The 27,894-nt window shown below is 43.1% G+C and overlaps 1 protein-coding gene and 2 long non-coding RNA genes across 3 annotated transcripts in view; 1 reads left to right on the top strand and 2 right to left on the bottom strand.

The window, feature by feature from the left end:
- The window catches only part of CHSY1 (chondroitin sulfate synthase 1), a 76,890-nt gene extending 64,364 nt beyond the window's left edge, over positions 1 to 12,526 (top strand). The window contains exon 3 of the mRNA XM_072981928.2: positions 9,772 to 12,526. Within this exon, the coding sequence (XP_072838029.2) occupies positions 9,772 to 11,364 (1,593 nt within the window). The 3' untranslated portion in view covers positions 11,365 to 12,526. The remainder of the gene's footprint in view (positions 1 to 9,771) is intronic.
- Positions 12,340 to 14,324, bottom strand: LOC140702415 (uncharacterized). The gene is made up of 2 exons (XR_012081567.2): positions 13,929 to 14,324; positions 12,340 to 13,832 (listed from the first exon to the last, which is right to left on the bottom strand). It is a non-coding gene; the product is annotated as an uncharacterized LOC140702415 (long non-coding RNA).
- A 12,372-nt stretch (positions 14,325 to 26,696) lies between these two features.
- Positions 26,697 to 27,493, bottom strand: LOC144584641 (uncharacterized). Its single transcript, XR_013539024.1, has 3 exons — positions 27,458 to 27,493; positions 27,248 to 27,340; positions 26,697 to 26,732 (listed from the first exon to the last, which is right to left on the bottom strand). It is a non-coding gene; the product is annotated as an uncharacterized LOC144584641 (long non-coding RNA).
- Between the last annotated feature and the right edge of the window lie 401 nt (positions 27,494 to 27,894).

The following is a 27,894-nucleotide window of genomic DNA, read 5'->3' as shown; positions in this document are numbered from 1 at the left end:
CTTGATAGCTCAGCAATCTAACTTGGTGCAAGACAGATTTTAGCATGTTCCATACACGCTGCTAGTTTTTGCTACCGTGTTAAACTCATTTTATTTAATGCCTAATGTATGACTTGCCCACAAGGCAGTCTCGCGGTTGGAGGCTGATGGTATCCATATGTGAAATCATGCCCTCACATGATAGTCATACTTCCGCCTCTTTGCCCATCTATAATCAGTAAGCCTTTAAAGGAATTAATTTTACTGGCAGGACTTATTTTCATTAAGGGCAGTTGCTTATTCCAAACCTTTGGTCCGGCAAGTCCATGGCACTCCCTGCTAGAAGTTAAAGGAGGCTTGCTTTTCATATCTGGATCTGTGTTTTTTAAATACCCTCCGAAGCATTTTTATGTGTGTGTCGCGTTAATGCTAAACAGTCTTTTTCGCACTCAGAAGCCACAAGCTACTTTTCAGACAGATGTAAAAGACATCAGCGCGTATCCTATTCAGAACTGACGGTGTTCCATCCGATGAAGTTCCTGCAGTGATCTGAAAAGATGCTGGCCGTGCATGTCCAGCCACGTGAACAGCAGTACAGATGTAGGCATGGAGGGAACGTTTGGGTTTCATTCATTTCGGGAATACCTCATTCATTTCTGGGCATTTGGATACTGGAACACAGAAGGGACAGGATCTGTGGCGTTCTTTTGTTTCGTTTGCCGTCATTTGTGTTTCTGCCGCTAGACCAGATGTTGTTGGACCGCGCCTTAGCTCTCCTGGCTATGGCTGATGCGGTCCAGCAACATCTGGAAGACCCTACCTGCTCAACAGAGATGTACCAACTACTCTGATGTTTCACGCGAATAGCACACACAAAATGAATGAAACGCCTTATAATAATTATCATGTTCCATCAAATCAATTCTTTTCAGGGTTTCCATGTAGATACAGGAGGAATCAAACTCCCAACCTCTGGCTCCACAGCCAGACACCTAAACCACTGAGCTATTCAGCCAGCTGAAACAATGTCGTCCCCTTCTCCTCTTGCCTTCACACTTTCCCAACATCAGGGTCTTTTCCAGGGAGTCTTCTCTTCTCATGAGATGGCCAAAGGATTGGAGCCTCAGCTTCAGAATCTGTCCTTCCAGTGAGCACTCAGGGCTGATTTCCTTCAGAATGGACAGGTTTTTTGGGCCCCTACAGACAACCAAAATATCCAGTGTAATTTTTGCCTGGCTGTCCCTTGAGTTATGCCTAACTATCAAACACAGTCAGTGTTGCCACACGTCAAATCTCAATTAGTCCTAAAATTAGCACTTGGCATGTTATGCTTTTGGAGTGTAATTCCTTGAAGTCCTGAATAAGCAGCAGGCTCTGTCCGTTGTGGGCTGAAAAAAGCAGATTTTCCATGCTCAGGATAATATGGTTTCCGCTATGGCTTTATCTGAATTATTCTGCCAGTCAGGTAGGTAGAATTCTGCCCCTTGTGTCCTTCACCCCCACTGTGTGGCAGAACACAAGGAGTAGAATTATAGGTATATATCAAACGAGGTTTTCCTTTTGGGGGTAGAAAGGGTGAAGGAAACTATAAAGACAGTAACCATGTAGCAGACCGCAGTGGAAAAAAGTGAGGAAACTTTAATACAACAGAGAGGAAACCTATGAGCAAACATAATCTTGTTCTTCACAGAAATTGAAATGTGGTGGTCATAGAATGAGTAAGAGATGATTTTCAAGCAGCTTCTTCTTTCATCATCACCTTCTTTCCTTTTCTTTTTGGCTTTTCGTTCATAAATGTTCCTTGTGTCTATTTTTGCAACCCACCTGAGCGGAAACGTCCTTTAACTATGAACAAACATTTTACCACACATTGCTAGGTGACTTGTAAAATTCTCACCACTTGGCAGAGAGCGATATGCATTTAATCTGTACGGGCAAGCATTTCGCCCCTGGTGAGCGCCTCCTTGATTTCGGGTGGGTTAATGAAGTTGAATTAATGTAGTTGAAGGAGAAGCAGACAGACTAGTCGGAAAGTCATCTGATGTCTTTATGGGGCCCCGTGGTTGTCTAATTTTTTTAAAGAACCCAGACAGAGTATTCCTCAGACACACGGTGCTTTGTTTTTTTCAAGTTTTAAAGGAACAGCAACTCTAGACTTCAGGTGATTCATTTAAGGAGAAAAGCAGGTTGTGAACATCTGCGTTTAGCCTGGCTGGGTTTTTATTTTATATCGGCCCACTTTATGGTTCCTGTAAGGAGATTTACAGCTGTTGTTGTAGTGTATGTGTTCAGCTACTAAGTGGGGAGAAATTAATACATGTTGTGCAATGTATGTCTCATAACTGTTTGACCCTCAAGGTATTATAATTAACTTCGGGCTGGCCTAAAACCTTTCATGACTTGTCTAGCAGATTGACTTTATATTTATTTACAAAGGTTTACCTTTAAAAAAATAAAGATCGAGCTATTTGATCTGTCCACCTTTCTCCATAAAAAGGACTCAAGGCAGCTTACATCATCATCAAAAAAAATCATTGAGCAAACTTCATGCTTGCAGAATTTGCTGTATTTTATTTTTTTACCAACCCTTGAGATTTACCAGTTGAAACCAAGTGGCAAATCCTGGTTCTGCCGGATGATCATCAGCATCATAATTTTAGAGCTGGAAGGGACCCTAATGGATTATCATGTCCATCCCTTTGCTAAGGAGGCACAGTGAGGAATTGAACTCCCAACCACTGGCTCCATTGCGCTATCCAGCAGTTCAAGCATGTAAGCAAGATCCCGAACCGCTGAGATATCTAGCAGTTCTCATCCACTAGGAATTACAAAACAGTGTCTCTGTTCAGGGAGGTTATCTATTGTGCCCCCCCACCCAATGTTTCTTGACTGCAACTCACAGTTTTCTCACTGTTCTGTGTGTAGGGCCGACTTGTACCAGGGGTCAAATTATACATTACAGAGTGCATGTCATGAGCAGAGGGTATTCCTCAAACTATTTAACAAACAGACGGTTTCCACACCTCTTGGAGTTTGCATATGGGTTTGCTTTGTTTTGCTTTTGGCTATTTAGAAGTTAACAGGTGCTTTATTTATAACGCTCGGACATGAAAGCCTGCCAGAATAATATCTCTGGAGATACTAACGTGGTTTCATTTTCTAATGATCTGTATTGTTTAACACTCTGTGCACTTTATAATGTGTCGTTATACCGTGGGTGAATATACCCTTTGGATTCTAAAATGAAATAAAGCAAACTCTTCTCTCTTTCTTTTCATCTGAAGAATTATGCTAGCTGTTGTCTAATTTTAGCCTGGCATCTCGTCTGAAGCTGGAGGAGATGCTGTTGTTTGCCTTCGTAGCATCATTAAGCTGTAAGGTCCACAGTTGTGCTCTCAGGAAGAGAAGATGGCACCGGTCGGGTGGTGGAATGTGTGGTTTCTTCACACAGTGCTAGCGGGTATCCCATATAGTAAGGGTGTCTGTGGTTTCTCTCTTGCAGCTTTCAGCAACTGTCAGAAAATGGGAAAGGGGGTTTGTTTGTTTTTTGGCAGAATTCACATGTATCTCTTTAAAAGACACACAGCCAAGCTGTGCTGATGAGACCTGGACACCATCTCCTCTCTCCCAACATGTGATTGAATTTGGAATGCACGTCTAAGCGGGGGAAGGAGACACCAAGTGTACACAGTCCCCAGAATTAAGAAATCTGAGCATTATATTTCTCTTCTTCTGTCTCTCACCCATACACAGTTGAAGAAATTCATCCAAAAGGTTTGGATCAGTCCTTCCTGGTGGAAACCCTGGAAAGACTTCAGATTACTCAGAACTCTTTTGACAGAGGAAATGGAAAAGTGGCTTCAGTCTAGGTTGTATCTCGGGTTTGTGTACGGGGCTTCCAAACTGTAGAAGGCAAAGAGTGACCATTTAATAATAACGATCATCTGCTGTCAAGTAGAGGTGGGGAGGAATCAACAAGCCAATGTTTTGTGTCTAGAACAAGTGTTCAGTGGTTCCCAGCCCCGCCTCCTCTGATGGGCGCCCACTTCCTCCAGGTTCCCTTCCCTGCCTCCTCTGTGTGCTGTCCCTGAGTGGGCGCCCATGGGAGGAGGCGGGCCTGGAAAGCAGCCAATTACTTGTTCAGCTGAAAAACGAACCAGCACAAACTGCCGGGTTGACCCTTCTTGCCCAACTCTACTGTCTAGTCTATTCTGACTAGTTGGTGACCCTAATTCAGAGTTTTCTAGGTAGAGAGAACTCAGAAATGGTTTGCTGTTCCCTTCTTCTAGTGGCATCTTGGGATTGCACAGCTTGCCCTGAGGATGTACTGTGGAGGGTTACACTCCCAACCTGATCGACCATTCAGGTCACCATAAATATCTCTTAAGTTTCATAACACTTCTTTAAAAAACCTAACACAGTGCTGTCAGATCAGGAGAGCTTCACAGTGGTGTGTTCATGATTACCAGTGCATTGTGCATTTTCTAGATTTGAGCATGTACGCCAGCTAAAGCTTCGCTGTGATCCCCTGTAGCTTAGCCCTTGGGGGGGGGGGGGGGAGAGACAGAGACTCTGCTACCGAAAGTTGGCTAAGATAGGTTTGTTATGTTATCTGAATCTATAGACTGCAGAAAAGCAAACTCTGTTTTAGCCCAGTTGAGGCCAACTCTCAAGTAAATGCAGATGCGGAGGCTCTTCTCCTTGTTCATTGGGTAAGAGGACCCTGTCACTTCATGAGGTCATTGCGTAATCATGTACATGAAAGACTAAACTGGAAGGCATCCAGCTTTTCTAATTCACAGCTGGATCTGAAATGCCTTGGGAATTCAGTGACCTTGGTTTTGCTTACTGTAATGTTTGTATTTGAAGAGCTGGCTCCTTCCTCAGCCCTCTCTGAAGGCTGTAACTTCCTCACCCTCTAGGCCCTGTGAGGAGGAAAAATCGGAGACCTTTTTCTTTTATTTTCTTTATAGGCACCAGTACTGTTTTATAGCATACTGTTAAAAGTGGTTTATTCTGCCAAGTACAACTCAGTCCTTCCAGACACCAAGCTTACATTTGTTTAATTGGTTACTCCTCCATAAGACAGAGATGGGGGGGGGGGGGGAGAGATGTATGTATGTATGTGGACCATTGCCCGAAACTCTTTTTTAAAATATATATTTCATACATAATGACTCTTTCCAAAACTCGCTAAGCGTTAGATTTGCCTCGTATTTTGAGGACAATGTAAAAGCTGACCCTTCGCTGCAGAAGACAGATTAGAAAGTTTTTCTCACTTGCTCTGATCTGGTAACACAGTTTTTGGATTCAACTGCTTGAATATTCTTGGTGGTGCTTTCCTGACATTGACCCTTTTTTATTGTTTCAGCTTCTGTGCATTTAAACAATAGTTTGGCGAGGCCGGTTGATAGGTTTTACATGCACAGGATGTTTAAAAAAGCAAGTCTGTGGCTTTGTACCGTATTTTGCCTCTTTTCTCTTGAGCCTGGAGGACCTCCCCTCTATGGTCAGAGCTTAGCGCCTTTGGGACTTTGGGTGAGAAAGCAGTAAAAGGGGGACGTGGTTGTATAGGAAATGGTGGGTGATATAAAGGAAACAGAGAGATTTTCCTCCTCTTTCCTAACGCTAGAACCAGGGGTAGTCTAAAGAAATACCTTATTCACTCAGGACATCGTTGAGCTGTGGAATTTGTGAAGACAAGACATTGTGATGGCCATCAGGTTAGACAGAAAACAGACTTATAGATGGGGGTGGTATCAACTGATCGTTCTAGGTAGAATAAATGGGAAAAGAAATGCAGGAAGGAACTGAGATAGTGGTTTGGATGCAACACTGTCGGCTCCTCTTTCAACTGAATTGAATTTAAAGCTTCTTATTACACAGCTTCTTATTACACACACACACACACACACACACACACACACACACACACACACACACACACGAGAAAGCTTTTGGGACCCTTGGACTGGGAATGTAGGTTGACATCCTGTCTGAAAATTGCAACTGGAGTTTCTGATCCCTGTGGTGGGACCCGGTAGGGGAGATTTTCAGGCCGCAAAGGCTCTTCCCTGTATTCCAAGACTCCCAAAGGCTTCCCCGAGTCAAAAGGAATTTCCAAGGAGCGGCAGAGTGGGGATTAGGGAGCTTTAAATTAAATTTCATTCGGGTGAAATCTTGCAGCCTCAGTGGTGTCCTCACCACTGACAGCTGTGGGATAGCTCCTCATGGCTTCGGCCAGCATCATTGTTTCAAACTGTTGTATCTAAAGTCCGAGGACATCCAGTCTCAAGAAGGAGAAAGTGGAGATGAGGAGGGAGGATGAGATGGATTCATAGACAAGAGGGGAGACCCAATCTGGTGTACTTTTTGGCTGGGACCTGAGAGATCCACACTTAGGAGGTTGAAGCATCTGCCATTTTTGGACAACAGAGAGCAATAGATTTTTCAAGGAACTCAGTGATTACCACTTTTCCCATTGGAAAGACAAGCAGGGAAGACAGCTGATCTCTCTCCTCATCCCCACCTCCTTTGACTTGTCTTTCCTGGTTGCCATATGCCATGTTCATCTATGCCACAAAATCCTTTTCTGGGTTGTGATGCTTTTTATATGTTTTAGTCTCGAAGCAACTTTCTAAAGCCTTTGGGGAGAACATCGCATTGGAGAGAGAGTCGTTTTGACCAGTGGTTCCTAACCTTGGGTCCCCAGACTTTCTTGGACTGCAATTCCCAGAAGCCATTGCCAACACAGCTTAGTCCAGAAGACTTCTGGGAGTTGCAGTCCAAGCTCACTTTCTTTTAAGAGTATCATCCATTATTGCATCTTTCGTATACTACTTTCCGGAGTGATAGCTCTTGTCCATAGTGTTTTGGGTGCTGAAATGACTGTTTTGCAGAGTCTCTGCCTCTGCCAATATTAGCATGCTGACACTGGTTGTCATTCTGAGTTTTTCTTCTTTTCCCTGTTGGTACCACATAGAGAATGAGGTAGAACTTGGAAAAGTGGACTCTAGTTCCCAGCTCCCAGAATCTTCCTGCCAACATGAAAAGCTGGAAGCGGCCATTTGCTGAAGTAACTTTTCCAAGATACCCTCCTTTCTCTTGTATTCTAATTCTCCAAATTCACTCATATTGTACACAGGTAGAGGGAGGGGAAAGCTGTGGAAGTCACTGCTTCATTTTTGCACATGTCCTGGTTAGCTGTTGACATTTGCCATTCATGAGACAGAACTTGCAAGTGCTTCGTTCTTGACCTAGCAATCCTGCATTTCATAACGTCAGAGCTATTTGTCTCCACCAGTGGCTTGTTGGAATGAAGTTGTGTAATCAAGAAGTGTGCTGTATTCTCTTAATTTCCTGTTGGGGCTGTTTGTAGCTTTTATTGACTGTTTGTTAGAAGCCATGCTCCGGGTCTGAGTGGAGTTGGTTGATTTCTTTCTTTCTTTCTTTCTTTCTTTCTTTCTTTCTTTCTTTCTTTCTTTCTTTCTTTCTTTCTTTCTTTCTTTCTTTCTTTCTTTCTTTCTTTCTTTCTTTTTCTTTCTTTCTCTCTCTCTCCCTCTCTCCCTCTCTCTCTCTCTCTTTCTCTCTCACTCCTTCCTTCCTTCCTTCCTTCCTTCCTTCCTTCCTTCCTTCCTTCCTTCCTTCCTTCCTTCCTTCCTTCCTTCCTTCCTTCCTTCCTTCCTTCCTTCCTTCCTTCCTTCGAAAGGTTCTGTGCCCATCTCACATCAAGGAGTGGGCCAAATAGTAGAGCATCCAAGGGAGATTTTAATTACCTTTTCATACTCTGACCTACCAGAAATTCATGAGGCTCCGCCAAGTCCAGTCAAAATATGCCCGGGTTCCACCCACTGATAAGATCCCTTGAAAATCACACCCTGGCAACAGTTACCTGCCAGACAGAGACCTGATATTTTATTTAATGCCCTGTGCATCGCAGCTTCCTGTCTGCCAGGGATCCCTGGCTGTGGCTAAGCAGGTAGTATTTAAATGCATTCAGCTATCAATATTTATGCCTGCTAGGTTTAATGTGAGCCCTGATTTTTATCTCCTTCCATCAATATTTTAGGATGCAGAGATACCAGCACTTTCCCATGGCCGTTCCCTGATACGAGCAGAAAACATTTGATACACCCCTCGAATAGAACACAGAGTGCATCTCTTTCTGTTGCTTTTGGTATTTGAGAACCACTCAGCCAAAGTCTCCTTATCTTCTTCCCATCCTCTGTGGCATCCATGTCCTCTATCAGGCTCTTTAGAGCAATTTTTAAAAAATCCTTTGAAATGCTTCATCGCTGCCCTTCCGTCACTTTGAAGGCACCGTACTCCCAATTAAAAACGGACCTTCTTCCAAGACTTTGTTGTTATTTCTTGTGATTCTAAGCTAGTTTATTCGTTATTTTATGCTGATAGGATGTGATTTCTTTAATGAATGCACTTATTTTGATTTTTTTTTAAAGAAGACTTAAAATCAGAGTCAAAGCTCAGTCTTGGTCCTTCAAAAGGAGTCACTTCCAGGGGCCATTAGAGTGAGACCATAGGAGATTGTCAGATGCTAATACTCGTAGCAACTATAAGCCCCCTTTTACCCATCGTTGGGTTTTATGTTGACTCAATGATTCTTTGCTACATCTATTCCTTAAACATCACCGTTTTTCATTTAGAGAGCCAGCGTGTTGACGAGAGATGGGCCTGAACTAAGAAGTCTTGTATTCAAATCCCTCCTTAGTTCATGGGGATGTGCGGGTTGACACTGGTAATATCACCCCTCAAATATCTTGGAGGCCCTAGTAGGGTTGCCATAACTCATATGCAACTTGTCAGCACATAATGACTTCTCCAGTAAGACTTTTTTCATCATAAACTGGCTTTGGGTTTCCCAGACAATCCTTGCATCTAATTGGATGACTTCTGTTTAAGGCATGCCTCAAAATTATGACAGTATCCTCGGAACGCATGTTGTGTTTTCTGCTTCTTTTAAAACAAGAGGTTGAGGGAAAGAGAGAGGGAGAAAAATGTCTTCTATGGCTGCTTGAGAAGACTATATGGAGGCTGTTCCTTGAACAGACCAGTCTTGGTTAGCTGTTTGTTTTCCCTCCCAAACTGCAGTCCAACATCCATGTTGTATTTTTGAACCTGCAAACTTGTCTTTATCTATTGCCATTATTATTGTATTTTGTATCCTAATTTTTTTTAATTTAGTTACTATTTTTCCTCTTTGGGTATTAGTTATTTTATTTTAGAGATTATGTTTTTGTATGCTGTTTCACTTGAATTTTATTGTTGCTTTATTATATGTTAATACTATGTCATATTGATTTGTTGAACACCCAGAGGGGTGGCCTTGTCACCGGGGGGGGGGGGATAAAAATATAAATACTCGTATTTTTCTGTGTATAAGACGCCCCCACTTTTCTAATCCAAAATTAAGAAATCTTAAGTGGGGTTTAGCAAGTGTAGGGGGAAAGGGATCAAAGTGCTGCAGGATCACTTTGATCCCTGCTTTCCCTTCCACTTGTTTTTGTTCTCTCCTCAGCTTACTTCCGTGTTTAAGACAACCCTCAATTTTTAGTCTAAAGATTTTAGACAAAAGTATAGTCTTATACATGGAAAAATATGGTAAATGAATAAACAATCCCTTTAATTCCTTCAAAGTAACTTCTCATATTGGTAAAACCCATACCAAAAAGCTGTGACAAGCTTCTTTCCTCAAGACATGGAAACAGTAGCTAGGGATATGATGGCTATCCTCATATAATAACATTTCCTCTGTCTCCTCCTTCTTTTACTTAGATGCAGCAACTGTTTTATGAAAACTATGAACAAAACAAAAAAGGTTACATCAGAGATCTCCGTAACAGCAAGATTCATCGAGCAATAACTTTACACCCTAACAAGAGCCCACCCTACCAATACAGACTCCACAGCTACATGCTGAGTCGCAAAATCGCAGAGCTGCGTTACCGCACCATACAACTGCACCGAGAAATCGTCCTCATGAGCAAGTACAGCAATACGGAAGTCCAGCGGGATGACCTTCAGCTAGGAATCGCCCCTTCCTTCATGCGGTTCCAGCCGCATCAGCGGGAGGAAGTTTTGGAGTGGGAATTCCTCACGGGGAAATACCTGTATTCCGCTGCGGATGGGCAGCCCCCTCGTCGGGGCATGGACTCCTCTCAGCGCGAAGCGTTGGATGACATTGTGATGCAAGTGATGGAAATGATCAACGCCAACGCCAAGACGAGAGGGCGGATCATTGACTTCAAGGAGATACAGTACGGTTATCGCAGGCTCAACCCCATGTATGGGGCAGAATACGTCCTTGACTTACTGCTCTTGTACAAGAAGCACAAAGGGAAGAAAATGACTGTTCCAGTGAGGAGGCATGCATATTTGCAACAGACCTTCAGCAAAGTCCAGTTCATGGAGCAAGAAGAAATGGACGCCAAAGAGCTGGCCAATAAGATCAACCAGGACTCTGGGTCCTTGTCTTTCCTTTCCAATTCCTTGAAGATGTTCGTTCCATTCCAGTTGAGTAAGTCGAAAGCAGAGAAGAAGGAACCAAAAGACAAGAAGATTAACATCTTGATCCCTCTCTGTGGCCGCTTCGATATGTTTGCACGCTTCATGGTGAACTTTGAAAAGACTTGCCTCATTCCCAACCAGAATGTCAAACTGGTCGTCTTACTTTTCAATTCGGACTCCAATCCCGACAAGGCCAGGCAGGTTGAACTGATGAGAGACTATCGTTTAAAGTACCCCAAAGCGGACATGCAGATCCTCCCAGTATCCGGCGAATTTTCCCGAGCTCTGGCCCTCGAAGTCGGATCCTCTCAGTTCAACAACGAGTCCCTGCTTTTCTTCTGCGATGTCGACTTGGTCTTTACGGCAGAGTTTCTCCAACGATGTAGAGCCAACACGATTTTAGGACAACAGATTTATTTTCCAATCATCTTTAGCCAGTATGACCCAAAGATTGTCTACAGTGGCAGAGTTCCGAGCGATAATCATTTTGCCTTCACCCAGAAAACGGGCTTCTGGAGGAACTATGGTTTCGGGATTGCCTGCATTTATAAAGGCGATCTTGTTCAAGCAGGCGGTTTTGACGTTTCAATCCAAGGATGGGGTCTGGAGGATGTGGACTTGTTCAACAAAGTGGTCCAGGCCGGCTTAAAGACTTTCCGAAGCCAAGAGGTTGGAGTAGTCCATATACACCATCCTGTCTTTTGTGACCCTAATCTGGATCCTAAACAGTATAAGATGTGTTTAGGATCGAAAGCCTCCACTTATGGATCTACGCAGCAGTTGGCAGAGTTGTGGCTTCAAAAGAATGAACCGAGTTTTGGAAAGAACAGCATTGCAAATGGTTCCCTGAGGACGGCCTGATATCCAGCTATTGCTGGGGGGGGGGGGGAATTAACAAACAAACAAACAAAAAACCTACCTATTGCATTTTTTTACTGCCCTAATTTATTTTATTTTATTTTGGGGTTTTTTGGAACACGTTTTGATAGTCAATTTTTAAAAAACAAAACAAAACAAAAAAAAAGACCGCACAAGGGTATATTTTAGAAACCACCATTTTTCTTACAAGGAGCTCTTGAGATTTTTTTTTTTCCTGAACAAAACTGTGATCGACTTTTGCCTTTTGAACAAACATCAGTGGCTGAGTATTACAAACTGCCTGGATCTGACAACTTGAAATAAAATACCTCTTCCCACCCTTAATAAACTTTTTTAAAGAAAAAGTTAAAAACAAAAATGCCCATAGTATACAACCTACCAATAGCTCAATGAATTGTTTGAGGTTTTCCATTAGCAAATGAGTGCACAATAGCACAAAAAAATTCATCTAGTATTCTCCTACCTTTTGGAAACCATAACAGAGTAAATGAATTATTCCTTGATTTAAAATAAAAAGTATTAGAGGGGGGGAAATGGCAGTATTGCTAATTCACTTACAATTGTTCATTGGGTTGAAATTTCAACCTTAAAATGTAAGTTTTTGCTCATTATATTTTTGAGCGACCAGAAAAAGAAGGGAGATTAAGCACAATCTTGATAAGGTATACCTTTGTTTAAAAAGAGGTTTTTCTTTCTTGTTCCATATGTGGATCTGATGATTTAAAAAAAGCAGGTTCTAAGTCCTTCTGAATCCAATCTCTTGTGTAGATGCCTTGACGAACAATGCTTTAGTTTATAGACGGGGGAGAAATGACATGTCTTTGCTGTGAGAAGCAACAACTGAAATCGGAAGACACTCCAAATTCAGTGTATTGGGAAAATACTTATTTTCCTCCAAACCAGTTACAGTATTTCAATTGGGAACAATATACTATGTTTGTTTTGCTTAATTAGTTGTTTTTTCTTTCTGTATTGGATAGGCCTTTAATTTAAAATTTTCTTTGTTTTAGGTTTCTGTCTTTTCTTTTTAAATTTTTGAATAATTGTTAGTCATTAATATTTATGTATCTTAGGAATGTAATGCATTTTTCTTACTGTTAAAGATAGCTTACGACTTACTTTGCAGTAAACGGAACTCCAAAGATTCCCTCTAAATTGCTCTCTTTTGTTTCTCAAAATTACCTTTAAAACAGAATAATTGAAACCTGGGATCTCATTTCTGAAGCGCAAAAAGGAACTTCATGTTTCAGGAACAGAAACTGTGGGAAACCAGTACCTTTGAGAACAGAGCACAAACATAAAAATATGTGCACATCATCCGGTGCCTTTGAATAAATGCAACATTTTCTAACCTTACAATGGCATTTAAACTTGGGTTCAAAATATAATCACATACTGCTGTCTGATCATGCTTCTTACTTTTCCTGTACTCTTTTTCAGTAGCCACTGCCCTGCTATGTATTGCAATTTAGGTCTGTCTCCCACTGGAAAAATCTGAGAAGCTTTAGTAAAGTAAAAGAAAATGGATTCTTTATTTCTGTGTGTCATGGATACTTGGTGAGCAGCTAGACCTCTTAAGATGTCCCTGAGCCATCTAAAAGAACAATAGTTTTATTTACTTAATGAGTAAAAAAATCAACTTTTAATACATTTCAGTGGCAGCTAACAATGCCGCTTAAAAGCATGCAGAATGCAGTGAAACAATAAAATGCCAATAAAAGCTATAGCACAACTGCTGAGAACTCTGGCAAAACAATTAAAAGCCTGAGCATTTTTTTTAAAAAAATTATTATTTGATGCTTGAAAGGCATCAGATTTGGTGAACTAAAAATGAGGAAGGTTCTGGAGATGAGGTATCATCATTCAAAGGCCGTGTCTCCATGACTGGGTGGACCTTATTTCAGAAGGATTCATTTTTGTTCCTTGACTTGACCCGTAGAATCACAGGTCACGATAAGATGGGAGACTTAATTGTTGCTTTGGCAGGCTGTTGTGCTCTGTACACAACAGAGCCTTTGTTTCTTCCTCTGGTAGAGCATTCAGACATGCAACCAACTCTTAACCCGATGCAGACCTGGAAAAGCTTTATTGCTTAATCTTTCGGAATTACATAACCTAGATGCGAGTCAGCATGTGGTCATAATTCAGAGAAGTGTGAACGTATATGTGTTGATGGGTAGCTGGGATTCAGAGATATAAAATTAGGAACAGTATTCACATTTTCTGCTAGACAACAGACTCCATTTCACTGAGATCTGACCTTCTGGATCCGAAACCCAAGAGATGCTCTTGATGGCTACCTGAGTAGACTAGAGGGTTCAGGAAGTAGAGACTCCCCCTCTCCCCCAGCGTTAAGTCATGCTTGAATTGAAACAGAGATGGGGAAGTAGAGATATGTGATCACCTTGGTCTGGCAGTAGCATCTCGAAAGGAGAAGTGATGAGTCAGACCTTAAGCAGAAAGAAAGATCAGGGGAAAGGTTCATGTTCATGTAATCAATGACACAAGCCAAGAGAACAAGGAAGTGGTTCAAGGATGATTCTCACCATTTTCCAGCGTTAATTGAGAGGAGAGTACTTTGGAACAAGGGTAAGATATTCCAGTCGGCTGTCACGAGAACAAAGGCCAAGATGATCCCTCGGGAACTCTTGAGCTTCTTATTTCATGGCGTTGACTTTCCAGTAAAGGGACTATATTTAAAGCCCTGTGCAAACAGCAACTTTCGAAAATCAACTGTGATATGATGAATGCTCTTTGTTCACCCTTGCTCGGATTTCTGTAAATGAAACGATGGGAAAGAACGTTTCATGGACTCTCCATTGCCAAGCAGCTGAGGATGATGATGTCATGGCTCCTCTCGGCTGCTTTAGCTCGCCAGGGGAGAATCTGACCACCCAGGCTCAAGAAATTGAATCCTCCTCCTATGTATTCATTCTCTCAACAGCTCTGCAAAGGAAGTAAAACATTCGGTGGTTTATCAATGAAGATGAGAGGGGTACACTCATGACTTGAAGGTAGCTCAGCCTTTATACCCATCTGTGCTACGCTCTGAGCCGATCAAGTGCACCCCTCCCTTTAAGCATGAAAATGTGCAAGTTTCTGACAATGTAAGCAAAAAGGAATACAGTGGTGCCTCGCTTAACAACGATAATCCGTTCCAGGAAAATCGCCGTTAAGCAAAAACATCGTAAAACAAAATTAAAAACTCCATTGAAATGCATTGAAACCCGTTCAATGTGTTCCAATGGGGTAAAAACAGTCCAGCGAAGATCCTCCACACGGCAGCCATTTTCGCTGCCTGTATAGTGAAGAATCCATCCCTAAACACAGCAGGGAGCCATTTTAAGCACCCAGTGGCCATTTTGAAAACCCGACAATCAGCTGTTTTTGATGGTCGTAAAGCAAAAATCGGTTCCCAAAGCAGGGAACTGATCATCGCTAAGCGAAATTCCCCCATTTAGACCATTGTTTTGCGATCGCAATTGCGATCACAAAAAGATCATCGTAAAGCGAATTCATCGTAATGTGAGGCAATGTTAAGCAAGGCACCACTGTAAGTGTGTGTGTGTATTGTGGGATTAGGAAATTGAGGTCTATAGACCTATCCATACAGATTATGAGTTTGGAACTTTGGAAGCCTTTGATAGGTAAATGAAATGAGTACTACAGTTACTGATTTTTTTTAAAATCAAACTATGGATTGGTGTGCATGTGTATGTATACATACTTCAAATGCACAAATACTCAAAAGATGCATTTCAGTTCCAGGGTGCTGTAAAATACATATATGAGGATGGATTGTCTTAAACCATAGCAGCTTGATGTAAGTCAATTATTAAGGCAAATTATTAAGTCAATTCAGTCAAAGGGATTGAATTATTTAGCTCATTTAAATCATTAGGAAAACAAGGCCCGTATGAATTTCTGCAACATTCCACTCAGCATTTCATTGGAAATCCAGAATTTGTATATCAGAATAAAAATGAGCATAGAGAAGAAATGATCAAATTTGTCCCTTTTTGTGGAAATCTCTCCTTCCTCTAATTGGTGTATTCATTAATTATAGTTTTAACTGAAGACTCATATGCTTAGAGTCACAGACTCGTAGAAAAGTGAAGTTGGAAGGGGGCCTACAAGGCCATCAAATCCAACCCCCTGCTCAATGCAGGGTTCCAGATCAAAGCAGATCTTACATTCATGTTAATTCGATTCATGGAATTGTAGACTTGGAAAATCACAGGCTCCCTCTCATCCTGCTCATTCTATAAAAGCAACACTGATAATTTTTTTTAAATCCCTTCTGATATAAGCAAATAAAATAGGATTATGTTAAAGACCGACCTTTACACCGCAGCTACTCAGCAGCCGGAATTGTACAGTGTTTTTGAGTTCAGTGACATTTTTAAAGCCACATCCATTGGACGTTTGTTGACGTTTTTCTAGTTCTGCTTTCGAAATCAGTAAAATACTGAATATTTTTTTAAAGAATAAAAGGAAGTAAAACCCAACGCTGTGAGCTGCTGTTGCAGAAAAGGCTGGTTCCAGTGTGTGTTGCAAAGGATCCAGTGTCACTGCATGCTTCCACACACTCACACACACACCATCCAGATGGAAATTCAAAATCCTTCTCTGTGCTGGCACATCTTCAGCTCTTAGTTCATCTGTGCAAGCCCTCTCCGACAGAGCTGGACTGTCTCATCAGACCCTCGGTTGTGCAAGCAAGAGAAACTGGACAGACAGAACTCCTGATGGGTTGGTCCTCACTGGCCCATAAAACATGCTCCATCTTTTCTTCCTGACCACACACAAAAAATACATTTACAATCTTTTTCCTGTCCATTTACATAAACAGTTCTGGAATCTGTTAAGTGCCAAAGTTTTGGCTGAGTATTGTATCTTGTAGCAGAAGACGAGGCAACGCTGCTGAGCACAGAAACAATGTGGTGTATCCAGGAGTTACACTTGGGTGGCCGCCCGGCTGCTGCTTCGTGTGCCAGGACAGATGAATTTAAATCTAGGAGCCTCAAAGAGGAAGTTGTTTCTGCGTCTCTGTAGGATGTACTGTTCTCTGGGCCCGCCACCCATCAATGTGCATCTCAGAATAGGAGAGATTCTGCCACATCTCTGCATCGTGTGACCGGGCTACGGCAGTGGTCTCCAACCTTGGGCCTCCAGATGTTCTTGGACTTCAACTCCCAGAAGCCTTCACCACCATCTCTGCTGTCCAGGAGTTCTGGGAGTTGAAGTCCAAGAACATTTGGAGGCCCAAGGTTGGGGACCACTGGGCTACGGGATCAAAGCAGAGCAGAATTATGCTCCCTCAAAATGGGGCTGCCCTTGGCTTTTCTGTGCGAATACTGCTTTGGGCTTCCTACTTGCCATCCATGATTCAGGGGAATGGACCAACCTCCCTATCCGACCTCCACGGTTCTTCTGAGCATTTATCTTTTTTTAAAAGAAGCAGCCTGCCCTGTAGCTCCAATCCTGTTCTTACAGATGTAGAGAGCCGCCGTGTAAGAGTCAAGCTGTTGGCCCATCTAGTCCGATATTGCCATCTCTGACTGGCAGCGACTCTCTGCAACTTGGGGGGCCAGATTGTTTCTTAGCTGGAGATTGCGTTTGGAAGCTTCTGCATGCAGAAGTATTTCTTTGATCAACAACCTACTGTCTATCCCTGGTATGACACCTAGTATGTTATGGTGGTCTCCTACCACAAATACCAACCAGTTTCTGCTTAGGTTCAAAAAAACTCTATTTATTTAACTTATATGCCGCCTACTCTACCTAGAGGTCTCTGAGCGGCTTACAACAATTAAAATATAATAAAAAAGATAAAGCAATTAAAATACAATTAAAATAGATACTCTAAAAAATTGCCATCAGGACCCACAGTTGATATTCTTTCAATTAAAAGCCTTTTGGAGCAGGAAGGTTTTGACCTGGTGCCGAAATGTCATCAGCATCAGCACCAGACGAATCTCAGTCGGGAGGGCGTTCCATAGTCTGGGGGCAGCTGCCGAAAAGGCCCTTTGTCTACAAGCCGTCCCTCTTGCCTCCTTGAGGGACGGCTCTTTCAAAAGGGCCCCCTGGCTAGATCTTAACTGCAGGGTAACTAGAGGACATCAGACTTGTGGAGGGTGTTAGGGTGATATTCTCTTATAACTTAACACAAGTCACACCCTTAGAGCTGACTTCCCTTCTTCTGGCTGGTTTTTACTAGATGTTGCTGTTCTTTTTCTGATGGGCATCACTGTCTCATGACCTCTGCAAAACAGCCAGCGCCTTAAGGTTTGGCTTCGTAGAGTCCAAACTCTGTAGACCCAAGCGGAAGCAGAATCCAGATTTTTCATGCTGAAAAACAACCGACAAAGTCAGTATTCATAGTCTGCCTGCAGGCACAGATCTTGTGATGGATAAAAACATCATAAGATCGCTTGACCCGAAGGTATTTGCTCAGAGTCCAAAATTGTGCAGAACTTTGTTGCTTTTTACTGTCCCCTTTGGAGAAAGTAGCCTGCTTCGACTTGGTGCTCTCACCCTGTCTTGAAACTAAAGAGTTCCCATCATCCATGTTGTCCGGGGATTATGAGAATTGTAGTCCAGCATGGCTGCAGAGCACCATGCTGCTGAAAAATACTTGGTTTCTCTTCTGTAGGGATGTTGGCTTTCGTTTTTAACAATCTGGTTTGCTCTTCATTAATTAAATAAATATTGACGTGGACTACAAGAAGGTCCAGATCTCCCAGTGCTAGGGATGGGAGAAGTACAGGACCAGAAAGTAGTAGTCCAAGAACACCCGAGGACACAAGGCTGGGAACCACTCACTAAATGAGAAGATTTCAGTGCCTCTGCACTAGCCTTCACCCCTACTTTTGCTCCCCCGAAGCTTCTCCCTCTAAGTCCAGTTGGCCCTACCTTGCAGAAGGAGAAGACAATACAGGTGAAGGTCCTTGCACATGTTCTTCTGATTGTTTGTTCAGAGGATCCATGGGTGGGACAGATAACTTGCTCCCCACAATTATGGAAGAAAACACCATCCAATTAGTCAAACCGAGACAGAAGTTCTAGTCTGGTTATCTTCTCCAGGGGAAACAAGAAGGACACCAATGTGCTTCTTTGCTTCAGACAGCAAAATGTCTCAGGATGGCCCTGTGGGCAGATGGATTGTTTAAAAAGTTTGTTTGCTTTGTTCTTTGGGACCCCAATTAATCTAGGAAAAGTATCCTTTGAAATCCAGTTTCTGAATCATTGGCTTCAACAGCCACATGTAATGAAATGCCTCCATGGAGAGAGTCAGCTAAGGATGATGAGTTGGCATTCTGGAATCCAAATTTCCTGTTCTCTCCTAGTTTTATTTTTTAAAGGATTAATTTCCTTTGCATTTGGGACAGCAGAACGCAAACAGGTGGATCCGTGCTTGTTTTGCTGTCTCGGTTCCTTTGGAGGAAGCAACTGGGGCCATGTGAAGAACGTGGCTTGCTCGCTCAACGCCAGGTCTGTTCCTGTCACCCTCAAGGCTATTGTTTTGTTCCAAACAGCAATCAGCCAGTGTCTTGTTGTTTTGAACAGTGTATCATCATCATCATCAGTGGAGGGGGGAATGGTCGCATGCCAGAAGGGTATTAACACCTGTGCAACAGCAAAAGGACCAGCATTGTGTGTGTGTGTAAAAAAACAAACTTGAATTTTGCATTAGAAAAGGCTTGCATTCTGTATAAAACACAAGGATTGGTTTTGTTTGTTTTTGCATAAAGTACTCGCTTCTTGGGTCCAAAACAACATTTATATGGTTTGATTTGATATTTTTGCAAAAGGAAAAAAAAAGGTGAAGTATCAAACATGCACAAAAATCTTGCAGTCACACCTAGTAGAGTGAAAAGTTCCAGTATGTTTCACTTCCGCCTCCTTTCTGAGAACCAAATGAGAAAAAAAATAATATACATTCCTACCTGTAAATACTGTACATTCTTGTTAGACTCTTAAGTAGAAGTGTCTGCATACAAGATACCAGCAATCTTCCATTTAGAAGCCCAAGGTAATTTCCACTAAACACACACCGGAATCTCCTGGGATCACAATATGATTCCCGACGGCCGATGCTCTCCTGGAATCTGCACCAAGGAGCTACGCTGATTAGCTCTCATTTCCTACGATTCCCTGTGGAAAATAAAAATGGTAGTTCCTTTGAGGGCACTGTGAAGCAGGAAAAAAACCCGTTGAAATGGTCTCCATTTGTTATAACCATTTAGTGGAGAGACACAACAGGTTCATTTTGAGCGCCAGTGTGGCATTTTGGCCTCGCAGTTGGCCTGCCTGAACTCAGATTGTCCTAGACAACACCCAATGCTGTCTTGAAGTATAAAGAGTTGAAATGCCCCTCATCCATCAGGACTCCAGTTTTATGAAGCTAGTACAGTGGTGCCTCGCTAGACGATGATAATCTGTTCCACTGAAATCGCTGCTTAGCAAAATCATTGTCTAGCGAAAAGCATTTTCCCCATCGGAATGCATTGAAACCTGTTTAATGCGTTCCAGTGGGGGAAGAATCGTCGTTGTCTAGTGAAGATCGGCCATAGGAAAGCCGCTTTGCGAACCGCCAATCAGCTGTTTAAATCGCTGTCTTGCGAAGCTTAGGTCCCCAAAACACCTGTTTTGCGAGCACGGAGGGAGCTGTCAAAATCATTGTCTAGCGAAAATCGGTTTGCGAAGCAGGGACCAAACATTGTCCAGCGAAATTCCCCCATAGGAATCACCGTTTTGCGAATCGCTAAAGCGATCGCAAAAAAGTCAATGTCTAGCGAAAAAAACTGTCATGCGGGGTAACTGTCTAGCGAGGCACCACTGTATTTGTGTGCCTTGAGGGAAAAAACATCCAGAAATAACTCTTGAAAATCATGCATCACTAAATCATCCATCTGTTGTTGCCTTAGCCCTAAGGTTTAGGTGTGCCTTCAGTGCTTCCCCCTCTGCCTTCGGGGCTTTGCTATTGTTGGCAAAAAGGTTCAGAGATGATGTGCCCCATTTCCCACACTCCATTCCCAGTGCTAGGTGTCCCAGCCAGCCATCCGTTCCTCCCAAGGTTCACCACCGGTTGCAGAGAAAGAAGATTTGGCCCTCTACTGATGTATATATCCTCATGTGCTAGTTGGTGCCAACATAGGAAGTGTGCAAAAATAGGGGTTGCATGGCAAAGGAAACCTGGGAATTCTTTGGAGCCAGGTAGCCAAGTAGCCAACTCTCCTTGGCTTGGTATATTGAGGGGGGTGGGCCCGCTGTTCCCTAGAGGTGGCTATTAAGCAGAGCAATGCAGCATTAGAATCTCCTCTGAGTAAACCTCTCTTCATTTTTTATGTACCCACCTGCAGGGAGGGATCGAAGCCCTTCAGCCGTTTTTACACCTCCCCATTTTAATAATTTAACGTTATCCCGTTTCCAAAACAAAACCCAGCAGCTTTTGAGACGGCCGCAGGCAGTTCTTCCGTTATTTGTTTGGGTCTGTGGTTCATTTTCACAGCTATCTTGAAATGCACTCGCAAAAAACGGGAGAGGCGTTGGGGGGGGGGAGAGCACCTGTAAATTTCTTTGCCGTAATCTCTTGAGATGTTGAGTTCTCTCCTCTGGCCACTGGTTAGGGTTCCCTCCTTCGTGCAATTTGCTAGCTTTTCTTAACCGTGAAACAGAGGAGGGAAATTTAAAAAAGGTTGCCTGCACCACAACCGATGGTGCTCACCCGCAGATAGAACAGTTTCTGAATACTGATGAACCCAAGAAGGTAGCTTGGGTGGCTTCTTAGATATTCCTCTAATTTAAACATTGGCCTTGTTCCTCAAAAGCATGCCTGCGAGCCAGAACGACTGAGACAGCCTCTCACTGCTGCCTTACCATTTCTACAGACGTCACCCTCCTCTTGCTTTCTGTCTTCCACTGAACAGGGAAGCGAGAACATACGCAAGCCTATTTTCTGGGCCTACTGACTTTCATAGGCACTTGCTGCTTTGACAGGATCATTTCACCCCTCGGGGAGACCTGCCGTGCCTAACAAGCATCCAATCTTTCCGCAAGAATGACCAGGTTCCTGCCAGGGAGCCCGTGGTGCTTCCAGTCAAATGGCGTTAGACAATCATGCCATGTTTCTTCCCTTGACAGATCTCTGCACGTGGGCGCTCTTAGACACAAGAGAGAAGGATGCTGAGGCATGACGGGCATACCTTGCGCACCAGTCAAGTAACAGATTGTACCCTATCCAAATTAACCAATAAATGTATCTTGACATGGAAAAACCAACAGGTGAACAGAATTGAAATTGTTGTTATGTACCATCATTTTGCCTCCAACGTACGGCGAGGGAGCCATCTCCAAAATGTCCTGCCCTCCTCAACTCATGTAAACTCAAGCCTGTGGTTGCCAGCAGATTGTCTCTTTTAAGGAGTCAGTTCATCTCGTATTGGGTCTTCCTCTTTTCCTACTGTCTTCAACTTTTCCCAGCGTTATTGTCTTCTCTAGAGAATCCTGCTTTCCCATGAGGTTCCCAAAGCTGGACAGACTCAGTTTCAATATTTTTGCCTCCAGAGAGAGCTCAAGGCTTGATTTGACCCCTTTGTGGATGATCTCGGTCTTGGTCTCCCATGACACATCCCTTACACTTGACGGAATTTCCTAATTCAAATTACAGATTTCCCATGGAGCATCCTAAACAGGTTCAAACTAAAGGATCTTAACCATGAAGCATTGCTCATCTCTATCTGGTTAAGAGCCAGATTTAAGCCAAATGGAAATAGAATCTCATTGACCCCAGTTTATCTTATCCTGTTTCCTGATATGCAGAAAGAATAGAGTTTCGTCTTTGGACATTTACAAGAGGCAAGGGAAACTTAAATATTTGCAATTGGGGAGTTTCGTTAAATATTAAAATACTTTCTCTAAGGGTTTTAATGTGGGTTTTGTAGCTTCTGCAGCATATACAAACCTTTGCCTTAAAGCAGCCCTTCTTGCCTTCTGCTTAACCCTGAAATGATGATGTATCACTCAATCATAGGGGGACACGTATTTGTATTATATGTAGAAGAAAATAACCAGGGAAGATCTCCATACACCAAGGGAGTGCTGTTAACTGAACAGAATGAGGCCTGAGATTACCGCATGGGTCTTCAGCATATAGCTTGATCTTCAGATCCATGTAAAGGTTAGGGAGGAAAAGAGTAGCTGGCCTACTATGTTGCAAGAACTAAATGTCTAAATCAGCCATGCAATACTAGAAGTATTGTCTCCAAATCCCGTGAGGTGCTAGTCCCCCTCTATTCGGCACTGGATAGGCTTCATCTTGAATACTGTGTCCAGTTTTGTACATCGCACTTCAAGAAGGATACAGACAAATTGGAACAAGTTCAGAGGAGGGCAACAAGGATGATCAGGGGGCTATACAGGCAGTGAAAATGGCCGCCGTATGGAGGATCTTCGCTGGACAGTGTGTTTTAAGCCCATAGGAACACATTGAAAGGTTTTCAATGCGTTTCAATGGGCTTTTTATTTTTGCTTTACGATGTTTTCACTTAACGGCGATTTTCCTGGAATGGATTATTGGCGTTAAGTGAGGCACCACTGTACAGTCCTGAGTCTCCAGTACCTAGCTTGATCCTTAATATGAAAGTTAGAGAAGAGAAGATTTCCTAAAGTGCTTGTACAATCTCTTTCCATGAAACAGTCAACCGATCACTGAAATAGAATGCAAGCAAGGTTTTTATGGAGTCCTGTTCTCTACCTTTTGTCTCTGGAAAAACAAAAGCCTTAAAACCACATTGACATCAGCAGACCCAGAACACGAGTCATCTAATTCCTGATCGTCCATAAAACTGCTTCCAGGCTGTGGCTCAAAGCCGGTTTGCCAGATGGTAATCTCGCTCTGATTCCTGCAAGATGATGCCATTTCTCTAGAAAATGAAAAAGGAAAAAAAAATGGGGGTGGAGGGAATGAAGGTAGACATGTCGGCCCATGAAAAGAAAGCCAAAATGGATTGTAGGGCAATATTTTTCTTGGGCCAACCGAAATCTAATAGCCTGGTGAGCAAACCGTTGCGTTCTCTCCATTGGTATAGATGTTAAACAAAGCAAAATGCGGAGATGGGGGAAAAAAACTCTGCTGTTGAAATCTGCATTTAGGCCCGTCAAACGGAGATGTGGAAGAAGGTAGTTAAAAACTATAGAAGTCTCAGGTTGCATCTAGAATTGCTCTGGAAGGTGGGATGGTTGTTTATCCAAGCCAAGGGTTGATTCCCCCATTAATGAAAGTATGAAATCTAGCTTTTACCACTATCTGTCTCCAAAATTCAGTGAAAACAGCCAAGTCCTTAACTAGGTGGTGTGGGGGGGAAGAAGCTAAACAGTTTTTTATAGTAACAAAGCTGGAGATTAAAATTTAGGCAGTGTGCTTGGTAGTAAAAACATGCGCGCACACGTGGAAGTTTTACCTTTAGGCAGAGTGGGAGCAAGGTTTCCACTTTTAGATCATCAGAGAAGAGGACGCTAGTTTGTATGTGCTGACGGATCTCTCTCTCTGTCTTTGTGCCAGTTCATTTAGTGGCTAAATAAGTGTTTGGTGCATCAAAGCCTCATCTCCTCCGGCGGACACGCACTCCGACGCAGCATGCAGAGGGGGCAGGGAAGCCAGGCCACTGCCTCGGAGTGGGCGGCTGCCAGGGGAGGCAGGGCTTGGACGAGTCAAACATCTCTTCAGCTGCTAAACGAACCCGCATGAACTGCCAAACTCTAGTAGTGATCTTCATGGGGCTTTCAAGGCGAGATAGTTCAGAAGAGGTTTTTACCAGTTCTGCGCCCCCCAGTGAGTTTCCATGGCCCAGTGAGGATATGAATCCAGGTTTCCTGAGTTGTGGCATGACAGTGTACTACACTATCATCACACTGGCTCTTATAAAATCCTCTTCTTCCATTTTACTTACAGTTTGGTGTTCTGGCAGGCGACAGCCGAAACAGAGGAAGCCCACGAGTGACACGCGATTTTTCATGGGGCAGGTCCATTTGTTCCTAGCAGAGGTTGTAATAATACTACACATTGTGATACATTCAAATTTAATATCAACTAGATATTCCTCTAATTTAAACATTTCAGTCTAAATAGACTATGGGACTGGATCACATTCAGATCACCCCAGTCCACATGGAGATGACTTTGGACAATGAATTGTTACAGAAAATTTCGAAACAATTATATTTTTGGGGGGAGGAAATACATGCCTTTAAAAGTCTTTAAAAGTCCACAAACTTGTGTCAGCCTGCTAGTTCAAATATGCCTACCTTTAGTCATTGCTGACCTACAAGAAGCAATGTTTATAAACCTCCTCTTGTAATCTCAAAACAGATCTTTTCTCCAGGTGAGTGGCTGTTCACAAGCTTGGCATTTGCACCCGGCTTCGCTTCCTAGGCTGAGCTTCGGATTAACCTCTGAGCGCTCTGTTTCCATGCCCTGTGAGACCCAGAGCTCTATAGACTGCTTACATCCTTGTCATTCTGACCTTGTTTCTGTCGGCGAGTATTCAGCTTATCTCTGCCTCTTTTTGTAAGACAGTAGGAATGTAGTTGTACTGGTGGATCTCCAGGTAATGATTTGCAGGAAACCAGCAAGCATTTCCAATTTCCAAATGTTTTAATAATAGCAACACCAAAAGATTCCAAAACACACCCCCTTCTGTTGAACTCAAGAAAGCTTGGATGGAATACAGTGATGCCCCGCATGGCGATGACCCCGCAGAATGAAGAAACCGCAGGACAGTGCCTTTTTGCGATTGCTATAGCGATTCGCAAAACAGGCATTTCAATGGGGGAATTCTGCTTGACTACGACTTGGTCCGTGCTTTGCGGACCGTTTAATCACAAAACAACGATCTTTACCATTGATCGTCATCTTCACAAAATGGCCTCCCGCTGTTTTTCGGACCTCTGCTTCAGAAGACAGCGATTGAAAACAGCTGACCAGCGCTCGCAAAATGGCTCCCTATGGAGGATCTTTGCTGGACGACGAGGTAATTTCGCCATTGGAACGCATTAACTGGTTTTCAATGCATTCCAATGAGGAAACTGTTTTCACATGACGACGATTTCGCTGTACAGCGATTTTAACGGAATGGATTATCATTGTCATGCGGGGCACCACTGTATATGAGTAGAATCATATCTGACACGATCAGTGTTTAATTCCATTTTGGGGGTGGAAAATAAACGGTTGAGTGGATCATGTACTCAGAGACACCTTGTTTGGCCATTCCATGGCTATCTTCTTGTGTGGTTTGCCGACCTTGGGGTACTACGGAAAAACAGCGTTCTACCTATAAACCTAAACTCTACCCACACATCTTATTCACATCCTGGGCTCCCACACACATCCTATCATGGCGGGAATTGTCAGGACAAACATCAACCTGGCAGCTTTCCCTGAGGTTTACGGCCAAGCTTGACCCCTGGCAACACTGATGGAGGCCTTTTGGGATCTATGGTCGGGAAAAAAGAGAACTTTTCCAAGGTGTGGTTTAAAATGGGCCCTCGAACTTTCCTGAGACACTCTTCCCTCTGAAGGGCTATCAGAGTGCAATCTTTTTTTTAATGAGTCCTCAGATTAAAAGGCTGTGCCGGTGAGGCACGGCTTAAGAATAACCTTAAGAAGCTAGGAGAGAGGGAGTCTTTCTTATCTACCAGGATGGTAGGTTTCACAGCAACACAGGTCTCCTGCTCACAGTTTTCTCCTACCCAGTGAAACAGCTTATATTTGCATTTAAATTGCAGCAATTTATTTTGTACCATGCAACAACAACAAAAAATCCATACCTTTGTATGTATAAATTAGCACTAGCCTAGTCCTCTTATTTTTGGAGGGGAAGTGATGACACATTCTCTTTCTTTCTGATGTGTACTGTAGGCGACCATGCTCCTGAGTGAACTAGGATCCCATCCCTCTTTGGGGCATTAAGTCAGCCCGTGCGTCACAGTATTGCTCTGGGATCTGATCATGGGAAACTCCTGTTTGGACTACAATCTCCATATTTCCCCCATTCAGTCTGGACATGCCCGCCAGCCGAAGAGATGAGTGTCCAAACTTGGTCTGGGGATCGTCCCCTGGAAATGTCATCCCCTTGGCTATCTCACAAGCAACTTTGGGTCCTGCCTCCTGTGCACGGAGCTCTTAGACAAGGAAAACAGTTAAGAAAGAAACACTTTTATTAAACTGTAAAACAGCTGGAGGAACACAAGAGCTTTTGTCTTGAGCTTGCGTCTCTTTGCGTCTGCCCTTCTGCTGAGTCAGTCTGGAGCTGGTTTCCAACGTCTCTGAGTCATTTTATCGACATCTGGGGGAAATAAGTTTAATGATGTAACTGCCCTTGTTTTGAAAGAGTTGCTGACTGAAGATTCTTATTTTTCTTCTCCTTTTCATTTCTTTGTGATAGCAACCTGCCTGGCAAGTTTCAATACATTAAAAAGGTGAGTGAAAGTTAATTTCACACATGCATGGATTCCCTCACCCCCAGCAAATGAGTCGAACGACACGAACAGGAAAGGAAATACATTTCACACATACATGGATGCATCCGATAAATATGTGATACATATACAGTGGTGCCCCGCATTACGACGAGCCCGCATGATGACAAAATCGCTTGATGATGACTTTTTTGCGGTCGCTATAGCGATTGCAACACAATGGTTCCTGTGGTGTTTTTTCGCTTAACGATGATTAGGTCCCAATTTCATGCCTGCTCACAATGCCACAGATCAACTACCTATGGTTTCTACCTCATTTTGCCTCACGGTAGGGCCAGCCCTGGCCATATGGGCATCAAGAGTGTCCGAGAAATATCCTTACCGTCTTCAATGGAGAATAAGCATTGCCTTTGAGTTATAACTGTCACATGATTACTGTTCCTTTCATGCAAGCAGCCAAGCGATGCTTCTGTTCCTTTATTAAATAACTAATAAAACAATGTTAGGCCTTCTCATGACATCTACCTCTGTGATTTAAGTCATCAGGCAGTGTGTGTTTATAAATAAACAAAAAGAAAGCCAGCTGACTTACTGAGACTTCTAGGCTGTGGTCAGAGCAGCTAGACGCAAGCTGGGCCCTTTGCCCGATGTCATTCTTCTTAAAGCGCATTACGAAAGGTTGTGACCTAGAGAAACCGGCCACAAACAAGACAATCGAGCCTGAAAGTAGAGTAGAGGGGGAGGCAGACTCTTGTTTGATCACTGAAGCATAAAGATAGTACAGAAATCCAACTTCTCTGCCACACCGGCTTCTCTGAACTTTTATGGGACTTTTGTATGGTGGGAATATTTGAGGTCTCAACTGCAACTAATATGGATATTTCAGTCCCAGCTGCAACTAATGCAGGTCGAACCCCAGAACTGGCCTGTCCACTCAACACACCGCCGTGCACCAGCATCCTCCTCTTCCCTTCCAATCATGGAAGTAGCCTCACCATCACACTGCTCAACAGGCCCACTCAGCAGCCA

This window comes from Pogona vitticeps, chromosome 12, assembly GCF_051106095.1.
Source record: "Pogona vitticeps strain Pit_001003342236 chromosome 12, PviZW2.1, whole genome shotgun sequence".
Taxonomy (NCBI): domain Eukaryota; kingdom Metazoa; phylum Chordata; class Lepidosauria; order Squamata; family Agamidae; genus Pogona; species Pogona vitticeps.
This window is presented reverse-complemented; position numbering and strand designations above follow the sequence as displayed.